Source organism: Pelodiscus sinensis, chromosome 10 (genome assembly GCF_052426305.1).
Source record: "Pelodiscus sinensis isolate ZL-2025 chromosome 10, ASM5242630v1, whole genome shotgun sequence".
In the NCBI taxonomy this organism is placed as follows: Eukaryota; Metazoa; Chordata; order Testudines; family Trionychidae; genus Pelodiscus; species Pelodiscus sinensis.
The window spans coordinates 56,720,100-56,746,890 of NC_143061.1; the positions used below are offsets into that span (position 1 = coordinate 56,720,100).

The 26,791-nt window shown below is 67.1% G+C and overlaps 1 protein-coding gene and 1 long non-coding RNA gene across 3 annotated transcripts; one reads left to right on the forward strand and one right to left on the reverse strand.

The window, feature by feature from the left end:
- The first annotated feature begins 46 nt into the window (after positions 1 to 46).
- On the forward strand, positions 47 to 24,827 carry LOC106733098 (uncharacterized). 2 transcript variants are annotated; one of them, XR_012900094.2, is made up of 4 exons: positions 47 to 182; positions 17,183 to 17,359; positions 18,439 to 18,555; positions 21,277 to 24,827. It is a non-coding gene; the product is annotated as an uncharacterized LOC106733098 (long non-coding RNA). The 2 variants fall into 2 exon arrangements; XR_012900093.2 differs by having other exon boundaries at positions 21,412 to 24,827.
- Positions 6,989 to 11,144, reverse strand: LOC142825752 (uncharacterized). Its single transcript, XM_075917854.2, has 4 exons — positions 11,017 to 11,144; positions 10,518 to 10,706; positions 10,061 to 10,233; positions 6,989 to 7,184 (listed from the first exon to the last, which is right to left on the reverse strand). Exons 1-4 carry the CDS (start codon positions 11,077 to 11,079, stop codon positions 6,989 to 6,991), a joined length of 621 nt encoding a protein of 206 aa, XP_075773969.2. The 5' UTR covers positions 11,080 to 11,144.
- Positions 24,828 to 26,791: the final 1,964 nt, after the last annotated feature.

Consider the following 26,791-nt stretch of genomic DNA (forward strand, 5'->3'; position numbering starts at 1 on the left):
CTCTCTTTCCTTCCTCCTCCTCCGCCCTGTAAAACCCAGCCCCTCCCTCCTGGCCCGGCCTGGGCGGCCTGCTCCCAGCACTGCTGCTCCGGGCTCACAGGGGCAGGCAGCCCCCTCCCCGCGCAGATGGGCTCCACGACGCCTCGCGTTTTCCACCAGCTCAGCAGAAACGCCCCCAGAAGGTCAGTGACCAAAGCAGGGGATGATCCATCATAAAACAAACTGGTTTCATGTCCCAGGGCCAGGGGAGGGGCTGGGACCGAGAGCAAGAACAACCCCCCATTTCGAAACAGCCTCCTTGGAAATCCAGCGCAGGCACCGAGCCCCAGCCGAGTGCTGGGCGGAAGGACGGAGGGGAGCATGGGAGGAGCGAGGGAGCGTGTGCATGTGTGTGCGTGTGGAAGAGCGAGGGAGTGTGCACGTGTGTGCGTGCACACGAGCAACCGAGGAGGCCAGTGGAGTGTGCATGTGTGCTGGTACAAGTGGGGAGGGGGGAGGAGTGAGGAGCGTGCGTGGGGGCATGAGTGTGTGCATGCTTGTGCGTGCACGTGGGGAGAAGTGTGAGTGCTGGTGTGTGCGTGTGGACGTACGAGGGGGCGTGTGGACGTGGGAAGGGGCGCATGTGGACGTGCGAGGGGGTGTGCGGATGTGCGAGGGGGCGTGTGGACATGGGAAGGGGTGCATGTGGACGTGCGAGGGGGCGTGCGGACGTGGGAAGGGGCGCATGTGGACGAGGGGGTGTGCGGATGTGCGAGGGGGCGTGTGGACATGGGAAGGGGTGCATGTGGACATGCGAGGGGGCGTGCGGATGTGCGAGGGGCGTGTGGACGTGGGAGGGGGCGCGCGGACGTGGGAAGGGGCGCATGTGGACGTGCGAGGGGGCGTGTGGACGTGCGAGGGGGTGTGCGGATGTGCGAGGGGGCGTGTGGACGTGGGAAGGGGCGCATGTGGACGTGCGAGGGGGCGTGCGGATGTGCGAGGGGGCGTGTGGACGTGGGAAGGGGCGCATGTGGACGTGCGAGGGGGCGTGTGGACGTGGGAAGGGGTGCATGTGGACGTGCGAGGGGGCGTGCGGACGTGGGAAGGGGCGCATGTGGACGTGCGAGGGGGTGTGCAGATGTGCGAGGGGGCGTGTGGACGTGGGAAGGGGCGCATGTGGACGTGCGAGGGGGTGTGTGGATGTGCGAGGGCATGTGGACATGCGAGGGGGCGTGTGGACATGCGAGGGGGCGTGTGGATGTGGGAAGGGGCGCATGTGGACGTGGGAGGGGGCGCGCGGACGTGGGAAGGGGCGCATGTGGATGTGCGAGGGGGCGTGTGGATGTGCGAGGGGGCGTGCGGATGTGCGAGGGGGCGTGCGGACGTGGGAAGGGGCGCATGTGGACGTGGGAGGGGGCGCGCGGACGTGGGAGGGGGCGCGCGGACGTGGGAAGGGGCGCGTGCGGACGTGCGAGGGGGCGTGCGGATGTGCGAGGGGGCGTGCGGACGTGGGAAGGGGCGCATGCGGACGTGGGAAGGGGCGCATGTGGACGTGCGAGGGGGCGTGCGGACGTGCGAGGGGGCGTGTGGACGTGGGAAGGGGCGCATGTGGGCGTGCGAGGGGGGCGTGCGGACGTGGGAAGGGGCGCCTGTGGACGTGAGAGGGGGCGTGCGGATGTGCGAGGGGGCGTGCGGATGTGCGAGGGGGCGTGCGGACGTGGGAAGGGGCGCATGTGGACGTGGGAGGGGGCGCGCGGACGTGGGAAGGGGCGCGTGCGGACGTGCGAGGGGGCGTGCGGATGTGCGAGGGGGCGTGCGGACGTGGGAAGGGGCGCATGTGGACGTGCGAGGGGGCGTGCGGATGTGCGAGGGGGCGTGCGGACGTGGGAAGGGGCGCATGTGGACGTGGGAGGGGGCGCGCGGACGTGGGAAGGGGCGCATGTGGATGTGCGAGGGGGCGTGTGGATGTGCGAGGGGGCGTGCGGATGTGCGAGGGGGCGTGCGGACGTGGGAAGGGGCGCATGTGGACGTGGGAGGGGGCGCGCGGACGTGGGAAGGGGCGCGTGCGGACGTGCGAGGGGGCGTGCGGATGTGCGAGGGGGCGTGCGGACGTGGGAAGGGGCACATGTGGACGTGGGAAGGGGCACGTGTGGACGTGCGAGGGGGCGTGCGGACGTGCGAGGGGGCGTGTGGACGTGGGAAGGGGCGCATGTGGACGTGGGAAGGGGCGCATGTGGGCGTGCGAGGGGGCGTGCGGACGTGGGAAGGGGCGCATGTGGACGTGGGAAGGGGCGCCTGTGGACGTGAGAGGGGGCGTGCGGATGTGCGAGGGGGCGTGCGAGGGGGCGCATGTGGACGTGCGAGGGGGCGTGCGGATGTGCGAGGGGGCGCCTGTGGACGTGAGAGGGGGCGTGCGGATGTGCGAGGGGGCGTGCGAGGGGGCGCATGTGGACGTGCGAGGGGGCGTGCGGACGTGGGAAGGGGCGCATGTGGACGTGAGAGGGGGCGTGCGGATGTGCGAGGGGGCGTGCGAGGGGGCGCATGTGGACGTTCGAGGGGGCGTGCGGACGTGGGAAGGGGCGCCTGTGGACGTGAGAGGGGGCGTGCGGATGTGCGAGGGGGCGTGCGAGGGGGCGCATGTGGACGTGCGAGGGGGTGCACACGCCTGCATGGGGAAGGCAGAGCTGCAGAACTGGCGTGAGACACACTCTGGAGTTCAAAGGCTGTGAGTTTGTTCTGGTTCCCAGGCGATACGCAGGCCCGCGCTGGCGCCTGCTCGGGTTTCTGTTTCTCTCCCCTCAGCTTGTTCTAAGGCCGGAATTGTCCTTCTCCCACCCCTGCACATCTCTCCCTCCCCCGCCCCCCGCGACTGGCTCCAGGGGCCCTCGGTGCTTATCCTGTGCCAGCGCGGCCCCCTCCTTCCTCCTGCCCTGTGTGGTCCCTGCCGGCGTCGGGCTTTGAAATCTGCTGAAAGGAGCCCGGGTTTGCCAAAGTAAACAGCCTGTCGTGTTAAATTCCTCTCGCTCCGCTTCCATGTGCTTTCATTTTCTGCCCCCTGTGGCTTTGGGGGGGCGTCCTCACCCTGCTGCTGACTCTCCAGCGCGGAGCCAGCCTGACAGGGCTCCCCCAGCCGCTCCTCCAGGCGCCAGGGCAGGCCCCAGGTGCGAACGCTGCGCTGCTGTTGGGTGCCAGCGCCCGGAGGGAGCTCCAGAGCTGAGGCACCAGTGCTCAGGGCTGCTCTCGGCCGCGGCTGGGCCCGGGTGCCTGGACTCGGCTGCTCTCGCGGGCCCTGGGCGAGCCCAGGTGACCCCCAACAGCCAAACTCACCTCCCTGGCTACAGACTCCCTCTCTCTCGCCAGCTCCTTGACGTGCTTGGTCCCGCGCCTGGCCTCTCGCTGGGGGGCGGCCGCCGCCTCCTGGAACTGGGCCCGGCAGGCGCCCAGCTCTCCGGCGAGCCCCGCCAGGGTGCCCTGGGGGCCAGAGGGAGGGCACCTCAGAGCTGCGCGCCAGACGGCCCTGACAGCGCCAGCGCCGGGCATTGGCCACGGGGGACAGGCCAGCAGGGCTCACAGCTCGAGGCCAATGTCCCCCGGAGCCACAGCAGCCTGTGCCCAAGGGCCACTGCCACCTGGCAGGGCACATGCCCCGTGACAGCAGTGACCTGCCCCCCTTGTGGTGAACCTCCAGCAGCACACTGGCCACGTCTCACCCTAGCGGGGAGAGCAGCTGTAGTGCTGTGGGCTCCAGCGCCCTGCTTCTTGGCACCCAGGCAATGCAGAGCACCCTGCAGCACAGCCCTGAGACATGTCTGGACCCGGAGCAGCGCCGGCCAAGGGCCTCCGGCACCGCCCCGAGACGTGTCTGGACCCGGAGCAGCGCCGGCCAAGGGCCTCCGGCACCGCCCCGAGACGTGTCTGGACCCGGAGCAGCGCCGGCCAAGGGCCTCCGGCACCGCCCCGAGACGTGTCTGGACCCGGAGCAGCGCCGGCCAAGGGCCTCCGGCACCGCCCCGAGACGTGTCTGGACCCGGAGCAGCGCCGGCCAAGGGCCTCCGGCACCGCCCCGAGACGTGTCTGGACCCGGAGCAGCGCCGGCCAAGGGCAGGGATGGCTCCGGCACACACAGGCCATGCCCTGGCGGGCAGGGACGGCTCCGGCACACACAGGCCTCGCCCCGGCGGGCAGGGACGGCTCCGGCACACACAGGCCTCGCCCCGGCGGGCAGGGACGGCTCCGGCACACACAGGCCTCGCCCCGGCGGGCAGGGACGGCTCCGGCACACACAGGCCATGCCCTGGCGGGCAGGGACGGCTCCGGCACACACAGGCCTCGCCCCGGCGGGCAGGGACGGCTCCGGCACACACAGGCCTCGCCCCGGAGGGCAGGGACGGCTCCGGCACACACAGGCCATGCCCTGGCGGGCAGGGACGGCTCCGGCACACACAGGCCATGCCCTGGCGGGCAGGGACGGCTCCAGCACACACAGGCCTCGCCCCGGCGGGCAGGGACGGCTCCGGCACACACAGGCCTCGCCCCGGCGGGCAGGGACGGCTCCGGCACACACAGGCCTCGCCCCGGCGGGCAGGGACGGCTCCGGCACACACAGGCCTCGCCCCGGAGGGCAGGGACGGCTCCGGCACACACAGGCCTCACCCCGGCGGGCAGGGACGGCTCCGGCACACACAGGCCTCGCCCCGGCGGGCAGGGACGGCTCCGGCACACACAGGCCTCGCCCCGGAGGGCAGGGACGGCTCCGGCACACACAGGCCTCGCCCCGGAGGGCAGGGACGGCTCCGGCACACACAGGCCTCGCCCCGGAGGGCAGGGACGGCTCCGGCACACACAGGCCACGTCCCGGCCTGCCTGCAGCACGTGGCAGAGGAAGACAAGCTGCCCTGCGGGGATCGTTGGCCCCCACCAGACTGCCTGGTGCCACTTGCTTTCTGCGGGGCTACTACGCCAGGCAGGGCAGCTCGAGGCAATTGAGATGTGCCCCACGGGACTCACTGGGAGGCTGAATTGCATCAGTGGGCCTGGATCACATGCCCCAGTTCAAGGCAGCCCAAGCCCAGCGTGCCCCTGAGGTTCTCTGGTTCATTTACAGCAGGGTCTGTGGCGCATTCCCCGGGGGTCACCGTGCTCCGGGACAGGTCCCTGGGTTGCACTCCCCGGGGGTCACCGTGCTCCGGGACAGGTCCCTGGGTTGCACTCCCCGGGGGTCGCCGTGCTCCGGGACAGGTCCCTGGGTTGCACTCCCCGGGGGTCGCCGTGCTCCGGGACAGGTCCCTGGGTTGCACTCCCCGGGGGTCGCCGTGCTCCGGGACAGGTCCCTGGGTTGCACTCCCCGGGGGTCACCGTGCTCCGGGACAGGTCCCTGGGTTGCACTCCCCGGGGGTCGCCGTGCTCCGGGACAGGTCCCTGGGTTGCACTCCCCGGGGGTCACCGTGCTCCGGGACAGGTCCCTGGGTTGCACTCCCCGGGGGTCGCCGTGCTCCGGGACAGGTCCCTGGGTTGCACTCCCCGGGGGTCGCCGTGCTCCGGGACAGGTCCCTGGGTTGCACTCCCCGGGGGTCGCCGTGCTCCGGGACAGGTCCCTGGGTTGCACTCCCCGGGGGTCGCCGTGCTCCGGGACAGGTCCCTGGGTTGCACTCCCCGGGGGTCGCCGTGCTCCGGGACAGGTCCCTGGGTTGCACTCCCCGGGGGTCACCGTGCTCCGGGACAGGTCCCTGGGTTGCACTCCCCGGGGGTCACCGTGCTCCGGGACAGGTCCCTGGGTTGCACTCCCCGGGGGTCGCCGTGCTCCGGGACAGGTCCCTGGGTTGCACTCCCCGGGGGTCACCGTGCTCCGGGACAGGTCCCTGGGTTGCACTCCCCGGGGGTCGCCGTGCTCCGGGACAGGTCCCTGGGTTGCACTCCCCGGGGGTCGCCGTGCTCCGGGACAGGTCCCTGGGTTGCACTCCCCGGGGGTCGCCGTGCTCCGGGACAGGTCCCTGGGTTGCACTCCCCGGGGGTCGCCGTGCTCCGGGACAGGTCCCTGGGTTGCACTCCCCGGGGGTCGCCGTGCTCCGGGACAGGTCCCTGGGTTGCACTCCCCGGGGGTCGCCGTGCTCCGGGACAGGTCCCTGGGTTGCACTCCCCGGGGGTTACTGTGCTCCGGGACAGGTCCCTGGGTTGCATTCCCCGGGGGTCGCCGTGCTCCGGGACAGGTCCCTGGGTTGCACTCCCCGGGGGTCGCCGTGCTCCGGGACAGGTCCCTGGGTTGCACTCCCCGGGGGTCACTGTGCTCCGGGACAGGTCCCTGAGTTGCACTCCCCGGGGGTCACTGTGCTCCAGGACAGCTCCCTGGGTTGCACTCCGCGGGGGTCGCCGTGCTCCGGGACAGGTCCCTGGGTTGCACTCCCCGGGGGTCACTGTGCTCCGGGACAGGTCCCTGGGTTGCACTCCCCGGGGGTCGCCGTGCTCCGGGACAGGTCCCTGGGTTGCACTCCCCGGGGGTCGCCGTGCTCCGGGACAGGTCCCTGGGTTGCACTCCCCGGGGGTCGCCGTGCTCCGGGACAGGTCCCTGGGTTGCACTCCGCGGGGGTCGCCGTGCTCCGGGACAGGTCCCTGGGTTGCACTCCCCGGGGGTCACTGTGCTCCAGGACCGGTACCCAGGGGCACGTCCCCGGGGGTCGCCAGGACAGGTGCTCCCAGTACGCTGCCCCTGGCGTAACCTCTGCAGCTCATTTTGAGTGCGACTGTGTCTGGGTTGAGCCCTCAGCCTGCCAGGGCTCCTCTGGCTGCAGCTGCTGCGCTCACCTGCTCCTATCTCAGGCGCCCCAGCTCCTCCTCGTGGGCCTGCTGCTGGTGCTGCCTGGACAGCTGCCTCTTTTGCTCCAGTTGCTGCTTCTGTGACTCTCGTTCCTGCCTCAGCCTGATGTCCTGCAGCGCCAGCTCGCCTGGGGGCACAGGGAGCCTGGTGAGGCGGCACCGGCCATGCGCATGCGGTAGGCGGGCTCTGGGCTCCGTGTCACCAGGCAGGCGCTGGCTTGGCTCTGCTTGGGCAGGGACACGGAGCCCAGAGCTGCAGCCCTTTACCTTGGAGAGCCTGCCTCGCCTGGCCCAGGCTCTGATTCTCCCTCGCCAGCTGATCCTCCCAGGCTTCCAGCCGAGCAGCTTCCTCCTGCATCTCCAACAGGCTGGTTTCCAGGGCGTCCTTCTCCGCTCTGCGCCCAGCAGCAGGGAGCATGGGTAGAGCCCAGGTCTGTTCTGAGCCCCCAGGCCTCTGTGGGGTGGCGCTGAGCCAGGTCCCCCTGCCCACCATGGGCCCCACAACTAGGGACGGATGCGTTTACCAGTTAGCCTCTGCTGTTCCTGGTCATGCTCTGCCTGCTCCCAGGGCGCCAGCAGCTCCGCTCCACCGGCCCCTCTCCCCAGGCGCTGGCTCCGCTCCCAGGGCGCCAGCAGCCCCGCTCCACCGGCCCCTCTCCCCAGGCGCTGGCTCCGCTCCCAGGGTGCCGGCAGCCCCGCTCCACCGGCCCCTCTCCCCAGGCGCTGGCTCCGCTCCCAGGGCGCCAGCAGCCCCGCTCCACCGGCCCCTCTCCCCAGGCGCTGGCTCCGCTCCCAGGGCGCCAGCAGCCCCGCTCCACCGGCCCCTCTCCCCAGGCGCTGGCTCCGCTCCCAGGGCGCCAGCAGCCCCGCTCCACCGGCCCCTCTCCCAAGGCGCTGGCTCCGCTCCCAGGGTACCAGCAGCCCCGCTCCACCGGCCCCTCTCCCCAGGCGCTGGCTCCGCTCCCAGGGTGCCAGCAGCCCCCCTCCACCGGCCCCTCTCCCCAGGGGCTGGCTCCGCTCCCAGGGCGCCAGCAGCCCCGCTCCACCGGCCCCTCTCCCCAGGGGCAGGCTCCGCTCCCAGGGCGCCAGCAGCACCGCTCCACTGGCCCCTCTCCCCAGGCGCTGGCTCCGCTCCCAGGGTGCCAGCTGCCCCGCTCCACCGGCCCCTCTCCCCAGGGGCTGGCTCCGCTCCCAGGGCGCCAGCTGCCCCGCTCCACCGGCCCCTCTCCCCAGGCACTGGCTCCGCTCCCAGGACGCCAGCTGCCCCGCTCCACCGGCCCCTCTCCCCAGGCGCTGGCTCCGCTCCCAGGGTGCCGGCAGCCCCGCTCCACCGGCCCCTCTCCCCTGGCGCTGGCTCCGCTCCCAGGACGCCAGCAGCCCCGCTCCACCGGCCCCTCTCCCCAGGCGCTGGCTCCGCTCCCAGGACGCCAGCTGCCCCGCTCCACCGGCCCCTCTCCCCAGGCGCTGTCTCTGCTCCCAGGGTGCCGGCAGCCCCGCTCCACCGGCCCCTCTCCCCAGGCGCTGGCTCCGCTCCCAGGGTACCAGCAGCCCCGCTCCACCGGCCCCTCTCCCCAGGTGCTGGCTCCGCTCCCAGGGTGCTGGCAGCCCCGCTCCACCGGCCCCTCTCCCCAGGTGCTGGCTCCGCTCCCAGGGTGCCGGCAGCCCCGCTCCACCAGCCCCACTCCCCAGGCGCTGGCTCCGCTCCCAGGGTGCCAGCTGCCCCGCTCCACCGGCCCCTCTCCCCAGGTGCTGGCTCCGCTCCCAGGGTGCCGGCAGCCCCGCTCCACCGGCCCCTCTCCCCAGGCGCTGGCTCCGCTCCCAGGGTACCAGCAGCCCCGCTCCACCGGCCCCTCTCCCCAGGCGCTGGCTCCGCTCCCAGGGCGCCAGCAGCCCCCCTCCACCGGCCCCTCTCCCCAGGGGCTGGCTCCGCTCCCAGGACGCCAGCTGCCCCGCTCCACTGGCCCCTCTCCCCAGGGGCTGGCTCCGCTCCCAGGGCGCCAGCAGCCCCCCTCCACCGGCCCCTCTCCCCAGGGGCTGGCTCCGCTCCCAGGACGCCAGCTGCCCCGCTCCACTGGCCCCTCTCCCCAGGGGCTGGCTCCGCTCCCAGGGCGCCGGCAGCCCCGCTCCACCGGCCCCTCTCCCCAGGCGCAGGCTCCGCTCCCAGGGTGCCGGCAGCCCCGCTCCACCGGCCCCTCTCCCCAGGCGCTGGCTCCGCTCCCAGGGTGCCAGCTGCCCCGCTCCACCGGCCCCTCTCCCCAGGGGCTGGCTCCGCTCCCAGGGCGCCAGCTGCCCCGCTCCACCGGCCCCTCTCCCCAGGCACTGGCTCCGCTCCCAGGACGCCAGCTGCCCCGCTCCACCGGCCCCTCTCCCCAGGCGCTGGCTCCGCTCCCAGGGTGCCGGCAGCCCCGCTCCACCAGCCCCACTCCCCAGGCGCTGGCTCCGCTCCCAGGGTGCCGGCAGCCCCGCTCCACCAGCCCCACTCCCCAGGCGCTGGCTCCGCTCCCAGGGTGCTGGCAGCCCCGCTCCACCGGCCCCTCTCCCCAGGTGCTGGCTCCGCTCCCAGGGTGCCGGCAGCCCCGCTCCACCAGCCCCACTCCCCAGGCGCTGGCTCCGCTCCCAGGGTGCCGGCAGCCCCGCTCCACCGGCCCCTCTCCCCAGGCGCTGGCTCCGCTCCCAGGGTGCCGGCAGCCCCGCTCCACCGGCCCCTCTCCCCAGGCGCTGGCTCCGCTCCCAGGGTGCCAGCTGCCCCGCTCCACCGGCCCCTCTCCCCAGGTACTGGCTCCGCTCCCAGGGTGCCGGCAGCCCCGCTCCACCGGCCCCTCTCCCCAGGCGCTGGCTCCGCTCCCAGGGTGCCGGCAGCCCTGCTCCACCGGCCCCTCTCCCCAGGCGCTGGCTCCGCTCCCAGGGTGCCGGCAGCCCTGCTCCACCGGCCCCTCTCCCCAGGCGCTGGCTCCGCTCCCAGGGTGCCGGCAGCCCTGCTCCACCAGCCCCACTCCCCAGGCGCTGGCTCCGCTCCCAGGGTGCCAGCTGCCCCGCTCCACCGGCCCCTCTCCCCAGGCGCTGGCTCCGCTCCCAGGGTGCCAGCTGCCCCGCTCCACCGGCCCCACTCCCCAGGCGCTGGCTCCGCTCCCAGGGTGCCAGCTGCCCCGCTCCACCGGCCCCTCTCCCCAGGCGCTGGCTCCGCTCCCAGGGTGCCAGCTGCCCCGCTCCACCGGCCCCTCTCCCCAGGCGCTGCCCATCCCCCAGCATCTGAGGGGTGAGGACATGGTACCTGAGCATGCCAGTCTCTTCCAGCAGGCTCTTGATCTGCCTCTGCAGTGTGCTGAGCTCCAGGGCGAGATGCTCCTTCTCCTGGGTGGTGCGGAGCAGGGCCTCAGCCTGGCCATCTTGCGCCTGGCGGCCATGCAGCAGCTGCTCCCTCAGTGCCTGCTGCTGGCTGCTCTCCTGGCCAGCGTGAGGAAGCAGCATGAGCACAGCAAGAGAGCAAAGGCTGCGTGGGGCCTTCACGGCTCCTGGCTTCTCCCTTAGAGGCAGCCGGAGGGAGGGAGACCCCCATGGGGAGGCTACTGCCCCTCGGCTCCTCCTCAGCTCGCTGTCCAGGTACCCGGGGGCAGGAGCGCGGAGCGGAGAGCGAGGGGCTCGCGGAGGCAGCCCATGGCAGTAGGGGGAAGTCCAGCCCTTGCATTGTAGCGAGTGCTCACGGGAGTCCCCACTGGGGCCCCTTTCACCTGTGCCAGGTGGTCCCGCACTTGGGCTTTCTCCCTGCGCAGCAGCTTCAGCTCTTCCTCCAGCGCCGCTCGCCGCTCCTCCGCCACCTGGCTGCCCTGCTCCAGCACCGGCCGCGCCGCGCCCGTCTGCGCCAGCTCCTGCTCCAGCTCCCGCTGCTGCGCCAGCAGTGAGCTCTTCTCCTCCTCCAGCTTCGCCCCGTGCCAGAGAGGGGGCAGGAGCGTGAGGCCCCGGGGGAGAGAACCCTGGTCCCTAGCCCGTCCCCAGGGGAGAGCAGAGCACCACAGCTGCCTGTGAGCTCTGGGAATCGGCTGAATGCAGGGCTGAGGCAAGTGCTAATGCCAAGGGGCAGAGCGCAGGGCGGGCGGGGGGCATGGCACAGGGTGGGGGTTGAGCCGGGCTCTGGAACAGGGCAGGGGCAGAGCCAGGTGCAGGCGAGGCGAATGCAGGTGGTGCCACAGGGCCTGGGGTAGCAGGCCGGCCCAGTGTCGGGGTCGTTACCTGCAGGAGAAGGCAGCTGAGGCCAACCTTGTCCTGAGCAAGACCTTCGTTCAGAGCCCCCATCTCAGCTCGGAGTCCTGCGACCTCAGCCTGTCCAGGGCGAGTTCCAGCTCGGCGCTGTTGGTCTTGGCCTGGGGAGAGGGGAGACCTCAGCACCGAGGCCCTGGCTGGCTGTTGTCCTGCCTCGCCCCCCCAGGAGCCCACTGCACCTCGGTGGGAGGCGTCTCTGCCCAGTGCCTCCTGCAGCTCCTGCCCCTGCAGGCCCGGATGGGCCGCCCAGAGCATGACAGCTCTCTGAGCCTCACTAGGCTGCATCTGTCCCGCTGCGCCTCTCCCGCCGTGCCTGGCTAGGCCCCTGGCTGCTGAGGCTGTAGCGAGCGGAAGCCTGCCCCCCCCCCCCCCCCCCCCCCCCGCCAGCTCTGCCATGCTCCATCCCTACGGCTCAGGGTGCCTGCAGGCAAGGCCGGGCTCCTTTGCTAGCGCTGTCCATCAGAGCCCCCTGTGACGGCGCGTTGGGGGTCCCCCGTCTCCTGCACCCCGAAATGGCATGAACAGACTCCACCCGCCAGTAGAATTGAGGGTGGTTTATTGCTCCTCCAGCACAGCGCAGCACAGATGTAATCTGGTTACAGGAACTGGGGGCTAAGAGGCCTCAGTGCCCCCTTTGAGATGGGGAGATCCCAGCCCCCTCCCCAGTTCCTTCTCCCCTGCTTTCCAGCCAGGAACTAACCCACTCTCCTCCAGCCCTGCCCCCAACCAGGGCAGCATCCACCTCCCTTTGTTCCTCTCCATGTGGGTCAGCTGGCCAAACCAGTTGGGATCCCCTCTTTGCATAGTGACTCATCGCTTGTCTGCTCGGTGGTGCTACAGACAGCAGCCAGAGAGTTAGCAGGTTGCCCCCAGGGAAAGGCCTCGAATGAGGCTCACGTGAAGCCCCGGCGTTGCTACGCAGACTTCTCTGCACTGCTAGAGGCTGCCAAGCAGGGATGTGGAAGAGCGGGTAGGAAGTGAATCGAGTGGTGGCCGAGGGGTTCGCGGTGGCTCTGGTTTGTAAATGTGCTGAGAGAGGCCCAGCGGTCTGGCTCCGGGTGCAGAGCAGGACAGCTGAGTCCCAGCTCTTGCCTGGTCCCAGACGCTGCGCCCCTGCTTTTTAACTGCAGAGGCCTGGGCCTATCGGGCAGTCGACTGGTCGCTTCCATCCCTCCGGCCGGCCCCGAAGCAATGGAGAGGGGCACGGCCCTGCGTGGCTGGGCTGCGAGGCTGCCTGTTTGCCAGGGGGGTTCGCCACACTGCAATCTGTAATTACAAATTCATCTTTCAGCCCTGGAGGCTCCGGCACAAGGGCAGCCCCGTTGCCCTGCTCCTGGCGCCCACGCCGTCGGGTCCCCTTGCTACACCGGCAGGGCTACTCCAGACTCTGCTGGTGCGGTGTTTCTCTTGCTGACGCTGGGCGCAGCCACCAGACAGCTCGCTCTCAGACGCCGCAGAGGGAGCGAGACCCGTGCTTACACCCACTATGTCAGTGGGATCCCCACTGCTTCCTGTGGCCCAGCCCCCTGCTAAGTCCTCCCACCCCACTCCCAGGAACCTGGGCCTGAGACGTGCTCGAGAACGGCCACAAAACGAGACAGACCTGACCCCCAGCCCAGGCCAGGCCGACAAGTGCTAGACTCCAAGGCCAGGAACGACCATGGGATCATCCTGTCTAGCACAGGCCAGAGACCCGCCCACCATCCTTCCGAATCAGATCTTCTAGAAAACATCCAGCGTTGCTGGAGACTCCTCCACGGCCCTTGGCAGGCTGTGCAATGGCGCGTTACCAGGCCTGCCCCTGGGCACAGGGGCAATTGGACTGGGGCCTGGGCTTTCAGAGGGGTCTGGAGTTCCCTGTTGGCACAGCTCCGTGCAGCTCTGACGCTGGGGAGGGCCCAGCGCCGTGCTCCGAGCAGCACTAAGGGCTGACCGCCCTTGGCCACGCCGCTTCTGCCCGAGGCTACAGGCCCCCGCACACCTACCCCAGGCCCGGGCGGCTGTCCATTGCTAACTGTACCCCTCCTTTCCTCCTGAAGTGGTCTGGGTGCAGCTGCCCGCCCCTGGGCCCTGCTCAACGTGACTGGACCGATGAGCCCACAATGAACTGTTTGCCCCGTGCAGACACCTGCGGGCTACGTTCAGCCCTTTTCATTCCCGTCGGCCAGCTACGGCCGTGCTGCTGGAGTGGCTGGGTTTTCTACCCCTTCGCTCATTCCCACGGCTCCTCCGATTCACCCCCACCCCTCTCAGCTCGTGGCACCAGGACAGGACACGGGATCCCAGCTCACCCCAGGCGATTCCCCTCTGCGTGCGGCCAGGCCCACATTCGCCCCAGCTTGGCACCCGGACTCTCCAGTCCAGCCCAGCCAGCTCTGCCAAAGCAGGGCATGAAACTGCAGCAGCCACACCCCTAGAGGCTGAAATGCAAACAGGCCAAAGGCCCTCAAAGGAGTTCAGACATGTCGCTTGTCACCAGCAGCTGCTCGCGCCAATAGCCTGGGACCCACGCAACAGGCGGGAACCAGCCTGACAAAGGCCTGGGGTCTGGAAACACTTACGCACATGCCTGACTTCTTACTCATGGAAATAGCCCCTGGGAGTCACGGAGGCCGCTCACACCAGCCAAGCTCTGCGCATGCTTCTCCGGCGGCAGGATCAGGGCCTGGCGGGCTGCTCGAGGATCAAGGAAACTGACCCTTCAGTTTCTCTGCCAACAGGACTGGGATGCGAGAGGGAACTGTGGGATTCCCCCCCACCCCTGCACTTCTGGGCCTCCCAGGCGTCGTTTGGAACCACAGCAGAGAGCAGCGTGAGAGTTGGGCCGACGGTGTCCCTGAAACAAAGCTGCCCCCCTGCTCGTGGGCCCGGGGGTCTCCTTAACACACACGCCACATGCTGGCAAGACACCAAAACCTGAGTCTTTTCCAGCTGTCAGGCCGCCTCTCGGCATCAGGACTGATGCAACCCCTTTGGCATTGGCTGGGGAACAGGCTCCAGCTGGAGCAGAGAGTCCAGTGGCTGGGGCCCCAGGAGACAGCAACCCTCCTTGGTGCCAGGGATTTCAGTGCAGCGGGGGCAGCCGGAGACGGGGTAGCCTGGGGGTGCTGGCTCTGCCAAGCTGGGCAGACACTGGCAGGAAACGCGGCCCTGGCAGAGGAGGCCAAGTGGGGTCATTTCACACCACCCTTGCCATTCCGTGTTCCGGCCGCGTGTGGAATAAATGCTGCATGTGCGGATGTGCACCACCCGCAGAAGCAGAGACAATCTAGCCAGGGGCATGTGACTCTCTCCTGAGGCTGCACGAGTAGGTAGCTTGCAGCAGAGGCGGGCAAGATTCCCACTGACCCTGTGGCCCAGTCCATGGCCACCCTCATTGCCTGCTGCAGACTCACAGTGGCTGGCTGCTCCCTCCAGGTGCCATGCATCCCTTGCGGGGGGAGGGAGAAGATTTCAAGTACTGCCCCTGCCCCAGTCCAATCATCACAGCTCCCATTGGCTGGAAACTGACCAATGGGAGCTGCGATGATTGGGCAGGGGGGTAGCATGCACAGTTTCTCTCCCCCTTCTCTCCCCCCCCATAGGCGCATGGAACAGAGAGGCCCATCGAGGGACCAGCCAGTCATTTTGAGCAGCCTGGGGCAGTGGCAGGCAGGGAACCTGCTTCAGTGTCCCGCTGGGCTGCTGGCTGGGAGCTGCCTGTTAGTGCCTCCTGTCCAGAGTCTGCACCTGGCACCCCAATCCCTGCCCCAGGTCACCCCCCAAACCCTCTGCATCCACCCTTCCCCAGGTCACAATTCCCTCCCAGACCCTGAGCTGCCTCCGACACCCCTTCCCCAGGCCAGAATCTTCCTGCCCCCATCCCCTCTTCCAGACCCTGTACCCCCATCCCCTGCTCCTGGTCACAATCCCCTCCTGCACCAAAACCCCGCTCTCCTGCACCCTAATTCCCTCCCGGACCCTGCACCCTCCATAGCAAAGCACAACCCTTGACCACTTGCCAAAATTGTGGAGTGGCCCCCATCAAACATGACTGCCCACCCTGGCTGGCAGGGAACGCTGTGCTGCTGCACTTAAAGCAGGCTGGAAAACAGGGACCTGGCTACTGTGAAGGGGGGTTGCCAATGTCCAAACCAGCGTGCAGGCCAGCAAATGCTCAGCCCCACCCTGCCAGAGGGAGGCTGATCTCACTGCCAGCCGCGGTCACGCAGCACTTAGCAATTTACAGGACTGGACCCTCTGCACCACATGGTAACTGCTTCCTCGCTACGAGGGTGTGACGTGGTGGGGGGGCCTTGCTAGGGCTGTGGCGACCTCTGCTGTCTGGTCATTATGCAAAGGGGGCTCCAAACCTGTCTGACCAGCCACCCCCCATGGGGAGAAACAAAGGAAGGGGGATGCCGCCCCTGGCTGGGGGGCAGGGCTGGAGGAGAGGGAGTGAGTGTCTGTCTGGGAGCATGGAGGAAGCAGCCTCAGCAACAGGCTGGGGGGTTTAGGAGCCGAGACCCCCCCATCTCAAGGGGGGCTGAGGCATCCTAGGCCTGCCCTGGAACCTGATGACATCTGTGCTGTGCTGTATCCTGGAGAGGCAATAAACCACCTCGATTCTACTGGCTAGTGGAGTCTGTTCGTGCCATTTCGGGGTGCAGGAGGCGGGCGACCCCAACACGCCGTCACAGAGGGTAAACAGGAAAGCTGCCTCAGTCTGCAGCCTCCTCCGCTCAGCTATGCACGGCTGCTTCATCGCTAGGCCTGGCGACTGCAATGGGCTCTGCCCCCTCAGAGACTCGGCTCGGGCCACAGTGCAGCCTTGCTCCCGTCGAACGCGGCAGGAGGGCTGACTGGCCCCCTCTTTCGGCCTGACTGCCAGGGAGACTCCCAAACGAAAGTCTAAGGGCCGGTCACCAGTCGCCCGTGGCCCCTAAAGGACGGACTCCCCCTCTCCTGCGCCATCCAGCCGACGGGCGTAGGGTCTAAGCAGCCGGGGCCGAGGTGCTGGGTTTCAGCTCAGAGGCAGGGACTTCTCAGTAGTGAGCCCAGGAATCTCCTCCCCTCGGGATCTGTCTCAACTTGAACTTTGGCCACTTTCTGACAGTTTCTTCTCCTTGCCCAGGCTTTCCAATTCCCAGCCACACCCCTCCCTGCTTCACTCCAGGGGGTGGCCGGAAATCCCGGAGTCCAAATAACCTCCATTCATCTCTCCGGTAGCCAGACCCAGCTGCCTAGGGCACAAGGGTCTGCAGGAGTTCCAGGGGCGGGGGGCGTTTCGTTTAGGACAGATCAGGGGCTGAGGACACGCTCCCGGGGACACCTGAATGTGGCTTTGCTGAGCCTGGTGGGGTCTGCCCAGCAGCACTGTGAGTGGGCCCAGCTGTGCTAGGGACAATGGGTGACCATGTGGGAGTGGGGGACAGAGCCACCCCCGCTCAGTGAAATGCCTTGTGCTGAGGGACCCTTGGGGGCACCAGCCCATAGTCCTGCCTGCTAATGTGAAGCCCTCGCTAGCTCAGGCTCCAGGTGGGACAGCGGCCTGGGTCAGCAGCCAGGGCACAGCCGGCAACACAAGAACAAGATTCTTCTCCCTCTTTGGGGCGGATATTCCTGAGCCTCCGAGCTTGGCCCTCAGCTTCCAAAGAGATGGCAGCGTGGCCCAGAAAACGCAGGGCTCAGGCTGGCAGTGTCGTAAGCGCCTCGCGCAGCCCTGTCGCTTTCACCCTATCGAGTCACTTCCACAGCAGCTACTGGGGACATTTTTTCCAGCCATCTGGCCCGGGATTGAGCTGCAATATTTTGTGCTGCATCCCAGGGTCAGCTCTCCCTGGCAGGGACAGATGAGCAGCCAAGAGTGCAAGTCCCAAGACAAGCAGAGCAGCCGGCCCAGCTCTCCAGTTCCGTGGCAGGATTTCTCCAGCCCATCACTGCTCTGCTCGCCCTCAGCGGGGCACTCCCAGCTTCTCTTGAACCCTGTTATCCCTTGAACAGCTTTTCCCCTCCTTCTCCTGAGATCTTGCTGCTCTCTAGTGGCCTTTGGCGAGGATGACAGCTAGAAGAAAACACCCACCTCCCCAGTTCTGCAGCTCTCAGGTACAACACGCATCTCACGCTCCATGACACTGACACCATATTTCTATGCCAGATGCTGCCATCTAAACATGGACCCAGAAAGGATTCAAAGGGCTCACATAGACACGGAAGTGCAGCACCACAGACCCGCATGGATCATCAAATAAGCACCCACATGTATTTAGCACACCCCTCAAACAGACGATCAGCTCAGCGTAAAATGTCGCAACCACAAAGATGCCTCATACAGGTGAGCAATGCCTCTGTCCGTCTTGCTAGCCTCACAACCCACCCCCATGCAGCACCTGGGCTGCTGGGCACCACTATGCCACACACACCAGATGTAGCACCAGGCCCTGTGTTTGCAGCCAAAACAAGATCCACAACCCACATGAGCAATTCAGAGCTTGGACCTGTGCAGGTCAACATCACTTGTACCAGTAACAGCAGCATCTACACAACAGAAAGCACTAAAGGGGACCAGGGGCTGCCCTGTAGGTCTCCTGGCTCCAGGGGAAGGCAGCCCTGAGCTCTCAGCGGTCTGTCAGAGAGGGGAGCAACCACTCCAGCTCACACTCCTCTCTTCCACCTGTGCCCCGGAGGCGAATTTGCCCAGCGACTGCTAGGAGTGCCAGATCTCTCACCCCATGGAAGGAAAGGGCGCTGGAGGAGTAGATGGAGTCAGACTCAATTACACAATCACAGACCCTCCTTTGGCAGGGGAAGAGGCGTTTAAAAGGGCCCCAAAACGAGCACAGTACGAGGGTCTCCCTTTAGGTCAGTGATCTGGCAGGTCTCCAGCTCCTCCAAACTTCTCTGGGCTCTGCTTCCTACTGAGGGCCCCAAACAAGGCCTCGTGGCCTTGCAGGCCAAACTCCGATGGCAGGGGAGCCGCAGTACTCCCCCCGCTGTCCCACCCGCCCCCAGCGCCCCCAGGTCAATGCTCCCCGCTCCAGGTTCTTGGTGCTGTTGCCAGGACCTTCATTTCATGGCTGGCTGCGCCGACGAGGGAAACGTTTGCTGTGCTGCTCCTAGAGAGCCCGGCCATTCGCACAGCCTGTCCCTTGGCACAGGGTCGGCTTAACGCCTCACCCTCTGCCCCCAGACCAATCTGGGCACCACTTGGGGATGGGAGGGGGATTTCACTCTCCTCCCCAGCCCAGTTTTTGCACTTGGGGGGGGAAGGGGGCAAAATAGTTAGATTTAACTCCCCCCCCCCCAGCTAGCTCTGATCTTGTTGGTGTGGGGGGTTGTCTTGCCAACCCTTTCCTCTCCCTGCGGGGGGGGGGGGGGGGTGAGAGTAGAGCCACTCACTGACCTGCATTGCAGCCTCCAGCCTCAGTCCTGGGTTCTTGTCTCCCCCTCACTCATTGCACCGAGCCGGAGTCTGGGACCAAGCAGGCGGAATCGAGAGTCCCCCCGGGCTTCCTAACCTGCACAGCAAGGGTAATGCAAGACAGAGGGCAGGGCTTGGGCTGGCCAGTGAGGGGTTTGGGGTCTCAAGCAGGGAAATGGGGGGCTCCCTGTGGGAGGGGCTCAGGGAATGGGGCTCATGGGGGGGCTCAGAGGATGGGGCACCCTGGGGGGACTCGTGGGGGGCTCCCTGTGGGAGGGGCTCGTGGGGAGCTCAGAGGATGGGGCGCCCTGGGGGGACTCATGGGGGGCTCCCTGTGGGAGGGGCTCGTGGGGGGCTCAGAGGATGGGGCGCCCTGGGGGGACTCATGGGGGGCTCCCTGTGGGAGGGGCTCGTGGGGGGCTCAGAGGATGGGGCGCCCTGTGGGAGGGGCTCATGGGGGGCTCAGAGGATGGGGCGCCCTGGGGGGACTCGTGGGGGGCTCCATGTGGGAGGGGCTCGTGGGGAGCTCAGAGGATGGGGCGCCCTGGGGGATAATGGGGGGCTCCCTGTGGGAGGGGCTCGTGGGGAGCTCAGAGGATGGGGCGCCCTGTGGGAGGGGCTCGTGGGGGGCTCAGAGGATGGGGCGCCCTGTGGGAGGGGCTCATGGGGGGCTCAGAGGATGGGGCGCCCTGGGGGAGGGGCTCGTGGGGAGCTCAGAGGATGGGGCACCCTGGGGGACTCATGGGGGGCTCCCGGTGGGAGGGGCTCGTGGGGAGCTCAGAGGATGGGGCGCCCTGGGGGGACTCATGGGGGGCTCCCTGTGGGAGGGGCTCGTGGGGAGCTCAGAGGATGGGGCGCCCTGGGGGACTCATGGGGGGCTCCCTGTGGGAGGGGCTCGTGGGGAGCTCAGAGGATGGGGCGCCCTGGGGGACTCATGGGGGGCTCCCTGTGGGAGGGGCTCGTGGGGAGCTCAGAGGATGGGGCGCCCTGGGGGACTCATGGGGGGCTCCCTGTGGGAGGGGCTCGTGGGGGGCTCAGAGGATGGGGCGCCCTGTGGGAGGGGCTCATGGGGGGCTCAGAGGATGGGGCGCCCTGGGGGGACTCGTGGGGGGCTCCATGTGGGAGGGGCTCGTGGGGAGCTCAGAGGATGGGGCGCCCTGGGGGAGGGGCTCGTGGGGGGCTCAGAGGATGGGGCGCCCTGGGGGGACTCGTGGGGGGCTCCCTGTGGGAGGGGCTCGTGGGGGGCTCAGAGGATGGGGCGCCCTGTGGGAGGGGCTCGTGGGGGGCTCAGAGGATGGGGCGCCCTGTGGGAGGGGCTCATGGGGGGCTCAGAGGATGGGGCGCCCTGGGGGGACTCGTGGGGGGCTCCATGTGGGAGGGGCTCGTGGGGAGCTCAGAGGATGGGGCGCCCTGGGGGATAATGGGGGGCTCCCTGTGGGAGGGGCTCGTGGGGAGCTCAGAGGATGGGGCGCCCTGTGGGAGGGGCTCGTGGGGGGCTCAGAGGATGGGGCGCCCTGTGGGAGGGGCTCATGGGGGGCTCAGAGGATGGGGCGCCCTGGGGGGACTCGTGGGGGGCTCCCTGTGGGAGGGGTTCATGGGGGACTCAGAGGATGGGGCACCCTGGGGGACTCATGGGGGGCTCCCGGTGGGAGGGGCTCGTGGGGGCTCAGAGGATGGGGCGCCCTGGGGGGACTCATGGGGGGCTCCCTGTGGGAGGGGCTCATGGGGGGCTCAGAGGATGGGGCGCCCTGGGGGACTCATGGGGGGCTCCCTGTGGGAGGGGCTCGTGGGGAGCTCAGAGGATGGGGCGCCCTGGGGGACTCATGGGGGGCTCCCTGTGGGAGGGGCTCGTGGGGAGCTCAGAGGATGGGGCGCCCTGGGGGACTCATGGGGGGCTCCCTGTGGGAGGGGCTCGTGGGGGGCTCAGAGGATGGGGCTCCCTGTGGGAGGGGCTCGTGGGGGGCTCAGAGGATGGGGCGCCCTGTGGGAGGGGCTCATGGGGGGCTCAGAGGATGGGGCGCCCTGGGGGGACTCGTGGGGGGCTCCATGTGGGAGGGGCTCGTGGGGAGCTCAGAGGATGGGGCGCCCTGGGGGACTCATGGGGGGCTCCCTGTGGGAGGGGCTCGTGGGGACTCAGAGGATGGGGCGCCCTGGGGGACTCATGGGGGGCTCCCTGTGGGAGGGTCTCGTGGGGACTCAGAGGATGGGGTGCCCTGGGGGACTCATGGGGGGCTCCCTGTGGGAGGGGCTCGTGGGGAGCTCAGAGGATGGGGTGCCCTGGGGGGACTCGTGGGGGCTCCCTATGGGAGGGGCTCGTGGGGAGCTCAGAGGATGGGGTGCCCTGGGGGGACTCGTGGGGGCTCCCTATGGGAGGGGCTCGTGGGGAGCTCAGAGGATGGGGCGCCCTGGGGGACTCATGGGGGGCTCCCTGTGGGAGGGGCTCGTGGGGAGCTCAGAGGATGGGGTGCCCTGGGGGACTCATGGGGGGCTCCCTGTGGGAGGGGCTCGTGGGGAGCTCAGAGGATGGGGTGCCCTGGGGGACTCATGGGGGGCTCCCTGTGGGAGGGGCTCGTGGGGAGCTCAGAGGATGGGGTGCCCTGGGGGGACTCGTGGGGGCTCCCTATGGGAGGGGCTCGTGGGGAGCTCAGAGGATGGGGCGCCCTGGGGGACTCATGGGGGGCTCCCTGTGGGAGGGGCTCGTGGGGGGCTCAGAGGATGGGGCGCCCTGGGGGACTCATGGGGGGCTCCCTGTGGGAGGGGCTCGTGGGGGGCTCAGAGGATGGGGCGCCCTGGGGGGACTTGTCTTTAAGGGTTGTCTCCACGCGGATTAGACGGGACTCACTGTGCAGCTAGTACAAAACTCAGGAGAGCAAAACCAGCCATCTCCAGCAGCTCTGCAGGAGCCCAAACTGCATCCCTCCACCCACCCTGATCAGATGTGCATGGGAACACACCTTCTCTTTTAGCTCTGACCATGCCCCACCCCGTGGAGCTGATTTGCTGCCAAGGACACGCCAGTCTTGTACAATGGAATTCGGAGGTGCGGATTTCAGATGCACTTTTAGAAGATGGACTCAGGGCCCAGCCACAGGACAATTCCCACCATAAGATGCTGAGATGCAATAAGGCTTGTAATGAAAATAAAGGGGATTCCTTACTGAGACAGAAACCCAGCGGCGTGTCTCAGGATCTACAGCATCCAGTCCAAAGAGGGTCCCCCCAGACCCCGGCCTGAGGTGGGACCTCACAGAGCTACAAGCCAGGGCATTGGTCACACTTAGAATTGTAAAACATTGTCTAAACGGCAGCCTAGAAAGCCTGGCGACTAGCTGTTCATTCCAACCCCAACCCTCCCCACTCCCAGTAGGGGTGTGAAGTCAACGAGGTGATTAACCCATAAGCCTCAGCCTGTCACTTAATCTTGTTGACTACACACACTCCCCACCCCGCCTCTGTAGCAGAGGCAGCAGCACGGGCTGACAGACAGGCGGCCTGCACAGGGAGCTGGTTTTTCAACTGGCTCCCACCTGCTGCCTCTGATAGACGGGCAGCAGTGCAGAGTGGTGTGGGGCTCCCCAGGAGTGGGGCTGGCTGCCGCCCCCGCCCCCCAGGAACGATCGAATAGTCGTGTAGCCGCTAACATTTCACGCAGTTACACGACTCTGCAGCTGCGCGCTGGCTAACACCCCTCGCTCCAGCACAGACCCAGAGGAGCCGCACGCTGCAAGTACTTTGGGTCCGAAGGGACGGTGGACACATGGTCAGAGCAGGACTCCCAGCAGTACTCGGCCAGAGCTGAGCCCCTGGGCAGTGTGTGCTGCACACATTCCCCGCTGGGCCGGCTTCGCAAAGGGTGGAGACGTAGGTGCCAATTGTAGGGCCCACGCAAAGGAGGCTCATTAAGTGAGCTGGATGCGTCCCATTCATCACTTTGGCTGGGAAAGCCAGGGCACCCCGCCCGGCACGGGGGACATGGCTGCAGCGTGTGGAGAGCCAGCGGCAGCGACGTTGCAGCAGCATGGGGTAGCTCCAGTCCCGAGGACTTTGGGAAGGGTTGTGAGTGGCTTTTAACCTGTGCTACCCTGGGCTGGCTTTGCTCTGCCTACATACCCTCCAACCACTCCCCACGACTGCAGCGGGGCCTGGGCGCCGGGGGCTCTCACTCTCCGTCCCGCACACGCCCCTCTGCAGCAGAGCTGCACTAGGCACCCGCTGCCATTTCTTCCTGCCCCTCGGTCACTTTCCTTGCTCTTTCCCTTTATCCGGTTCTGCTGCTCTCTTGGAGGCCCACCCAGTTCCACTGAAGTCAAGGAGCATTTTGCCATTGAAATCAATGGGAGCAAGAGGCCTTAAAAGCTCGTCGGGAGTCAGAGACGCTGCTGAACTGAGCCCTCCGCAAAGCGTCCCAAGCCTTTCCCCAGACCCAGCCGTTGCCTCTTGGCGGTGCCCTGGCTGGGGGGCGGGTCCCTGCCGTCCCTTGGTGAGGGAAGGGATGGGGAACTGAGAGGTGCGCGGACGCGGCTGCTCTGGAGGAGCTGGCGGGCCGGGAGGGACGCTGGGGTGGGAACTGAAGCCGTAGCAGAAGGCTGCCCGGGGGGGAAGGAGCGCAGCGCCGCTGCACGCCTGCTCTGCTGGCCTGTGCACCCAGCTGGAGGGGCACTAGGGCATGACAGGAGGCCCCCGGGGGTTAACGTTCCCACTGACTCTGCTGCCAGAGAAGGGGCAGAGCCCTGGAGCCACAGCGGATGCTGAAGTCAGCCACACAGCGCCTCGTGGAGAGTGGCTGGCCCCACTAAAGCCCAGGATCTGTGGCAGCGGTTTCAGGGCCCTGTAGACCAGGCCGGCCTTTGCTCTGCCCCTCCTCGGTTCTTCCCGCCGGAGCTGAGTGAGCACAAAATGCTCCGGTGGGCCAGGACTCCACTCCCCGTCCACATCACCCGGGGACTCACGGCACGAGGGACTTGGGCCTTCGCAGCTCACTGCGGGCCTCTGAACGCCTGACCCTTGGGAGCAGGCCTAGGGCAGGGCTTGTCCAAGTCCCGCAGACCGCTGGGCGGCGACCCAGAGGGGCCGATTCCCCACGTTCGGCCGCTGCGCACGCTCCTGCCGGCTCCAGCACGCATTCCACCGAACGCGGCGCATACGGAGCATCCTTGGGGCGGCGCCTTCGCTGGCTTATCTCCGTGCAGATCTGTAGCTGTTGTGTAACTCAGCTCAACCGCCCACGGTGGTGCGGACCAGGCCAGAGCTACGCCTGTGCAATTAGAAGTGCTGCGCTATAACACGAGCGGTGATCAAAACCAAACTGCAAGGCAAACCTGCTGAGCTGGAATTCGGATGCAAGTCTGACACCCCGACAGAAAGGAGGTTTCAACAGACATGGAGCGGTTCCCCCATTCCAGTAGGTAATTTCCCATTCACACTCTCTCCCCTCACCTCCCTGCGGGGGAGGAGCCACGTCCCCTCTGGTTTCACTTGCCCCGAGGTGAGCTGCGGCTTGTGCAAGCGTAGGCCCTAGTCAATTGAAGTGCCAGCGCACTCCGTGGTGTAAAGGCGGGTGATGCCCCCTGGTCTGAACGAGGCTTAGCTCAGTTTAGCTAGCACAAGTAACACCGTGTGACACCGCCACGGCGCCTCCTGCTGGGCCCTTGGGAATGAGCTCGCTTCAGCCCTGGAGCGCCCCCTTCCAGCCAGTGCCTCACCTACTGTTACCTGTTTGTGTTAATGGTTCTGCCCCCTCCAGTGGGACCCACAGAGCCCTCCGCTCTGGTACTGCCCTGCCACGGGGCCTCTACGCTCAGGGGTCCAGCCTCCCAGGGAACCCCCGATTCCCTCCACCCACCTTGCCTCAGCGACCCACTGCCAGACGTCACCTAGCCCCTGCCCCAGGGCAAGCTGCAACCTAACATGGCCACTAAGCACTGGCAAGGGGTGTGGACCTGGAGTGCCCGGGCTCACCCCGCCTCCCGCCAGCCCTGCTCTGTCCACGGCACCCTGGCTCCCAGGCAGCGGGGTCCTTCCGGGAAATGGGCTCTGCTTGGCCAGCCATCTTTTTTATACAGCCCCACTGGGTTCTGATTGGCTGCCGCAAGGCTTCTCTTGATTGGCCCGTAGCTACAGCCCTCTCCCAGGGCTATTTTAACCCTTTTGATGCCTGGAGCTGGGTCACCACCCTGCTACAAGTAAGTTGAAGCTACATTGGAAAACAGTTCTCGTATGCTGACAGAAGAGGGTAAGAGGCTCTGCATCCAAAACAGTAGACGCTTGGTTTGTGTGGACAAGGCCCGAGCCTTCCCTTCAGCTACTTGTGTGGCTGCAGAGAGCAGTGTGGAGCAGCAGTAGGCAGGGTGGCCAGGCCCGTTATATAGCTTGTGTGGCTGCAGAGAGCAGTGTGGAGCAGCAATAGGCAGGGTGGCCAGGCCCGTTATCTAGCTTGTGTGGCTGCAGAGAGCAGTGTGGAGTAGCAATAGGCAGGGTGGCCAGGCCCGTTATCTAGCTTGTGTGGCTGCAGAGAGCAGTGTGGAGCAGCAATAGGCAGGGTGGCCAGGCCCGTTATCTAGCTTGTGTGGCTGCAGAGAGCAGTGTGGAGTAGCAATAGGCAGGGCGGCCAGGCCCGTTATCTAGCTTGTGTGGCTGCAGAGAGCAGTGTGGAGCAGCAATAGGCAGGGCGGCCAGGCCCGTTATCTAGCTTGTGTGGCTGCAGAGAGCAGTGTGGAGTAGCAATAGGCAGGGCGGCCAGGCCCGTTATCTAGCTTGTGTGGCTGCAGAGAGCAGTGTGGAGCAGCAATAGGCAGGGTGGCCAGGCCCGTTATCTAGCTTGTGTGGCTGCAGAGAGCAGTGTGGAGTAGCAATAGGCAGGGCGGCCAGGCCCGTTATCTAGCTTGTGTGGCTGCAGAGAGCAGTGTGGAGTAGCAATAGGCAGGGTGGCCAGGCCCGTTATCTAGCTTGTGTGGCTGCAGAGAGCAGTGTGGAGCAGCAATAGGCAGGGTGGCCAGGCCCGTTATCTAGCTTGTGTGGCTGCAGAGAGCAGTGTGGAGCAGCAGTAGGCAGGGTGGCCAGGCCCGTTATCTAGCTTGTGTGGCTGCAGAGAGCAGTGTAGAGCAGCAGTAGGCAGGGTGGCCAGGCCCGTTATCTAGCTTGTGTGGCTGCAGAGAGCAGTGTGGAGCAGCAATAGGCAGGGCGGCCAGGCCCGTTATCTAGCTTGTGTGGCTGCAGAGAGCAGTGTGGAGCAGCAATAGGCAGGGCGGCCAGGCCCGTTATCTAGCTTGTGTGGCTGCAGAGAGCAGTGTGGAGCAGCAGTAGGCAGGGTGGCCAGGCCCGTTATCTAGCTTGTGTGGCTGCAGAGAGCAGTGTGGAGCAGCAATAGGCAGGGCGGCCAGGCCCGTTATCTAGCTTGTGTGGCTGCAGAGAGCAGTGTGGAGCAGCAATAGGCAGGGTGGCCAGGCCCGTTATCTAGCTTGTGTGGCTGCAGAGAGCAGTGTGGAGCAGCAGTAGGCAGGGTGGCCAGGCCCGTTATCTAGCTTGTGTGGCTGCAGAGAGCAGTGTGGAGCAGCAGTAGGCAGGGCGGCCAGGCCCGTTATCTAGCTTGTGTGGCTGCAGAGAGCAGTGTGGAGCAGCAATAGGCAGGGTGGCCAGGCCCGTTATCTAGCTTGTGTGGCTGCAGAGAGCAGTGTGGAGCAGCAGTAGGCAGGGTGGCCAGGCCCGTTATCTAGCTTGTGTGACTGCAGAGAGCAGTGTGGAGCAGCAATAGGCAGGGTGGCCAGGCCCGTTATCTAGCTTGTGTGGCTGCAGAGAGCAGTGTGGAGCAGCAATAGGCAGGGCGGCCAGGCCCGTTATCTAGCTTGTGTGGCTGCAGAGAGCAGTGTGGAGCAGCAATAGGCAGGGCGGCCAGGCCCGTTATCTAGCTTGTGTGGCTGCAGAGAGCAGTGTGGAGCAGCAATAGGCAGGGTGGCCAGGCCCGTTATCTAGCTTGTGTGGCTGCAGAGAGCAGTGTGGAGCAGCAATAGGCAGGGTGGCCAGGCCCGTTATCTAGCTTGTGTGGCTGCAGAGAGCAGTGTGGAGCAGCAATAGGCAGGGCGGCCAGGCCCGTTATCTAGCTTGTGTGGCTGCAGAGAGCAGTGTGGAGCAGCAATAGGCAGGGCGGCCAGGCCCGTTATCTAGCTTGTGTGGCTGCAGAGAGCAGTGTGGAGCAGCAATAGGCAGGGCGGCCAGGCCCGTTATCTAGCTTGTGTGGCTGCAGAGAGCAGTGTGGAGCAGCAATAGGCAGGGCGGCCAGGCCCGTTATCTAGCTTGTGTGGCTGCAGAGAGCAGTGTGGAGCAGCAATAGGCAGGGTGGCCAGGCCCGTT

Bases quoted from the DNA above. Each gene is read 5' to 3' on its own strand.
- LOC142825752 (XM_075917854.2), bottom strand. From the start codon at position 11,079: ATGGGGGCTCTGAACGAAGGTCTTGCTCAGGACAAGGTTGGCCTCAGC. The intron at 10,234-10,517 runs GTGAAAGGGGCC...CACGCTGGCCAG, and splicing joins TGCGGGACCACCTGGCACAG to GAGAGCAGCCAGCAGCAGGC. The intron at 7,185-10,060 runs GTACCATGTCCT...TGCTGGGCGCAG, and splicing joins GAAGAGACTGGCATGCTCAG to AGCGGAGAAGGACGCCCTGG.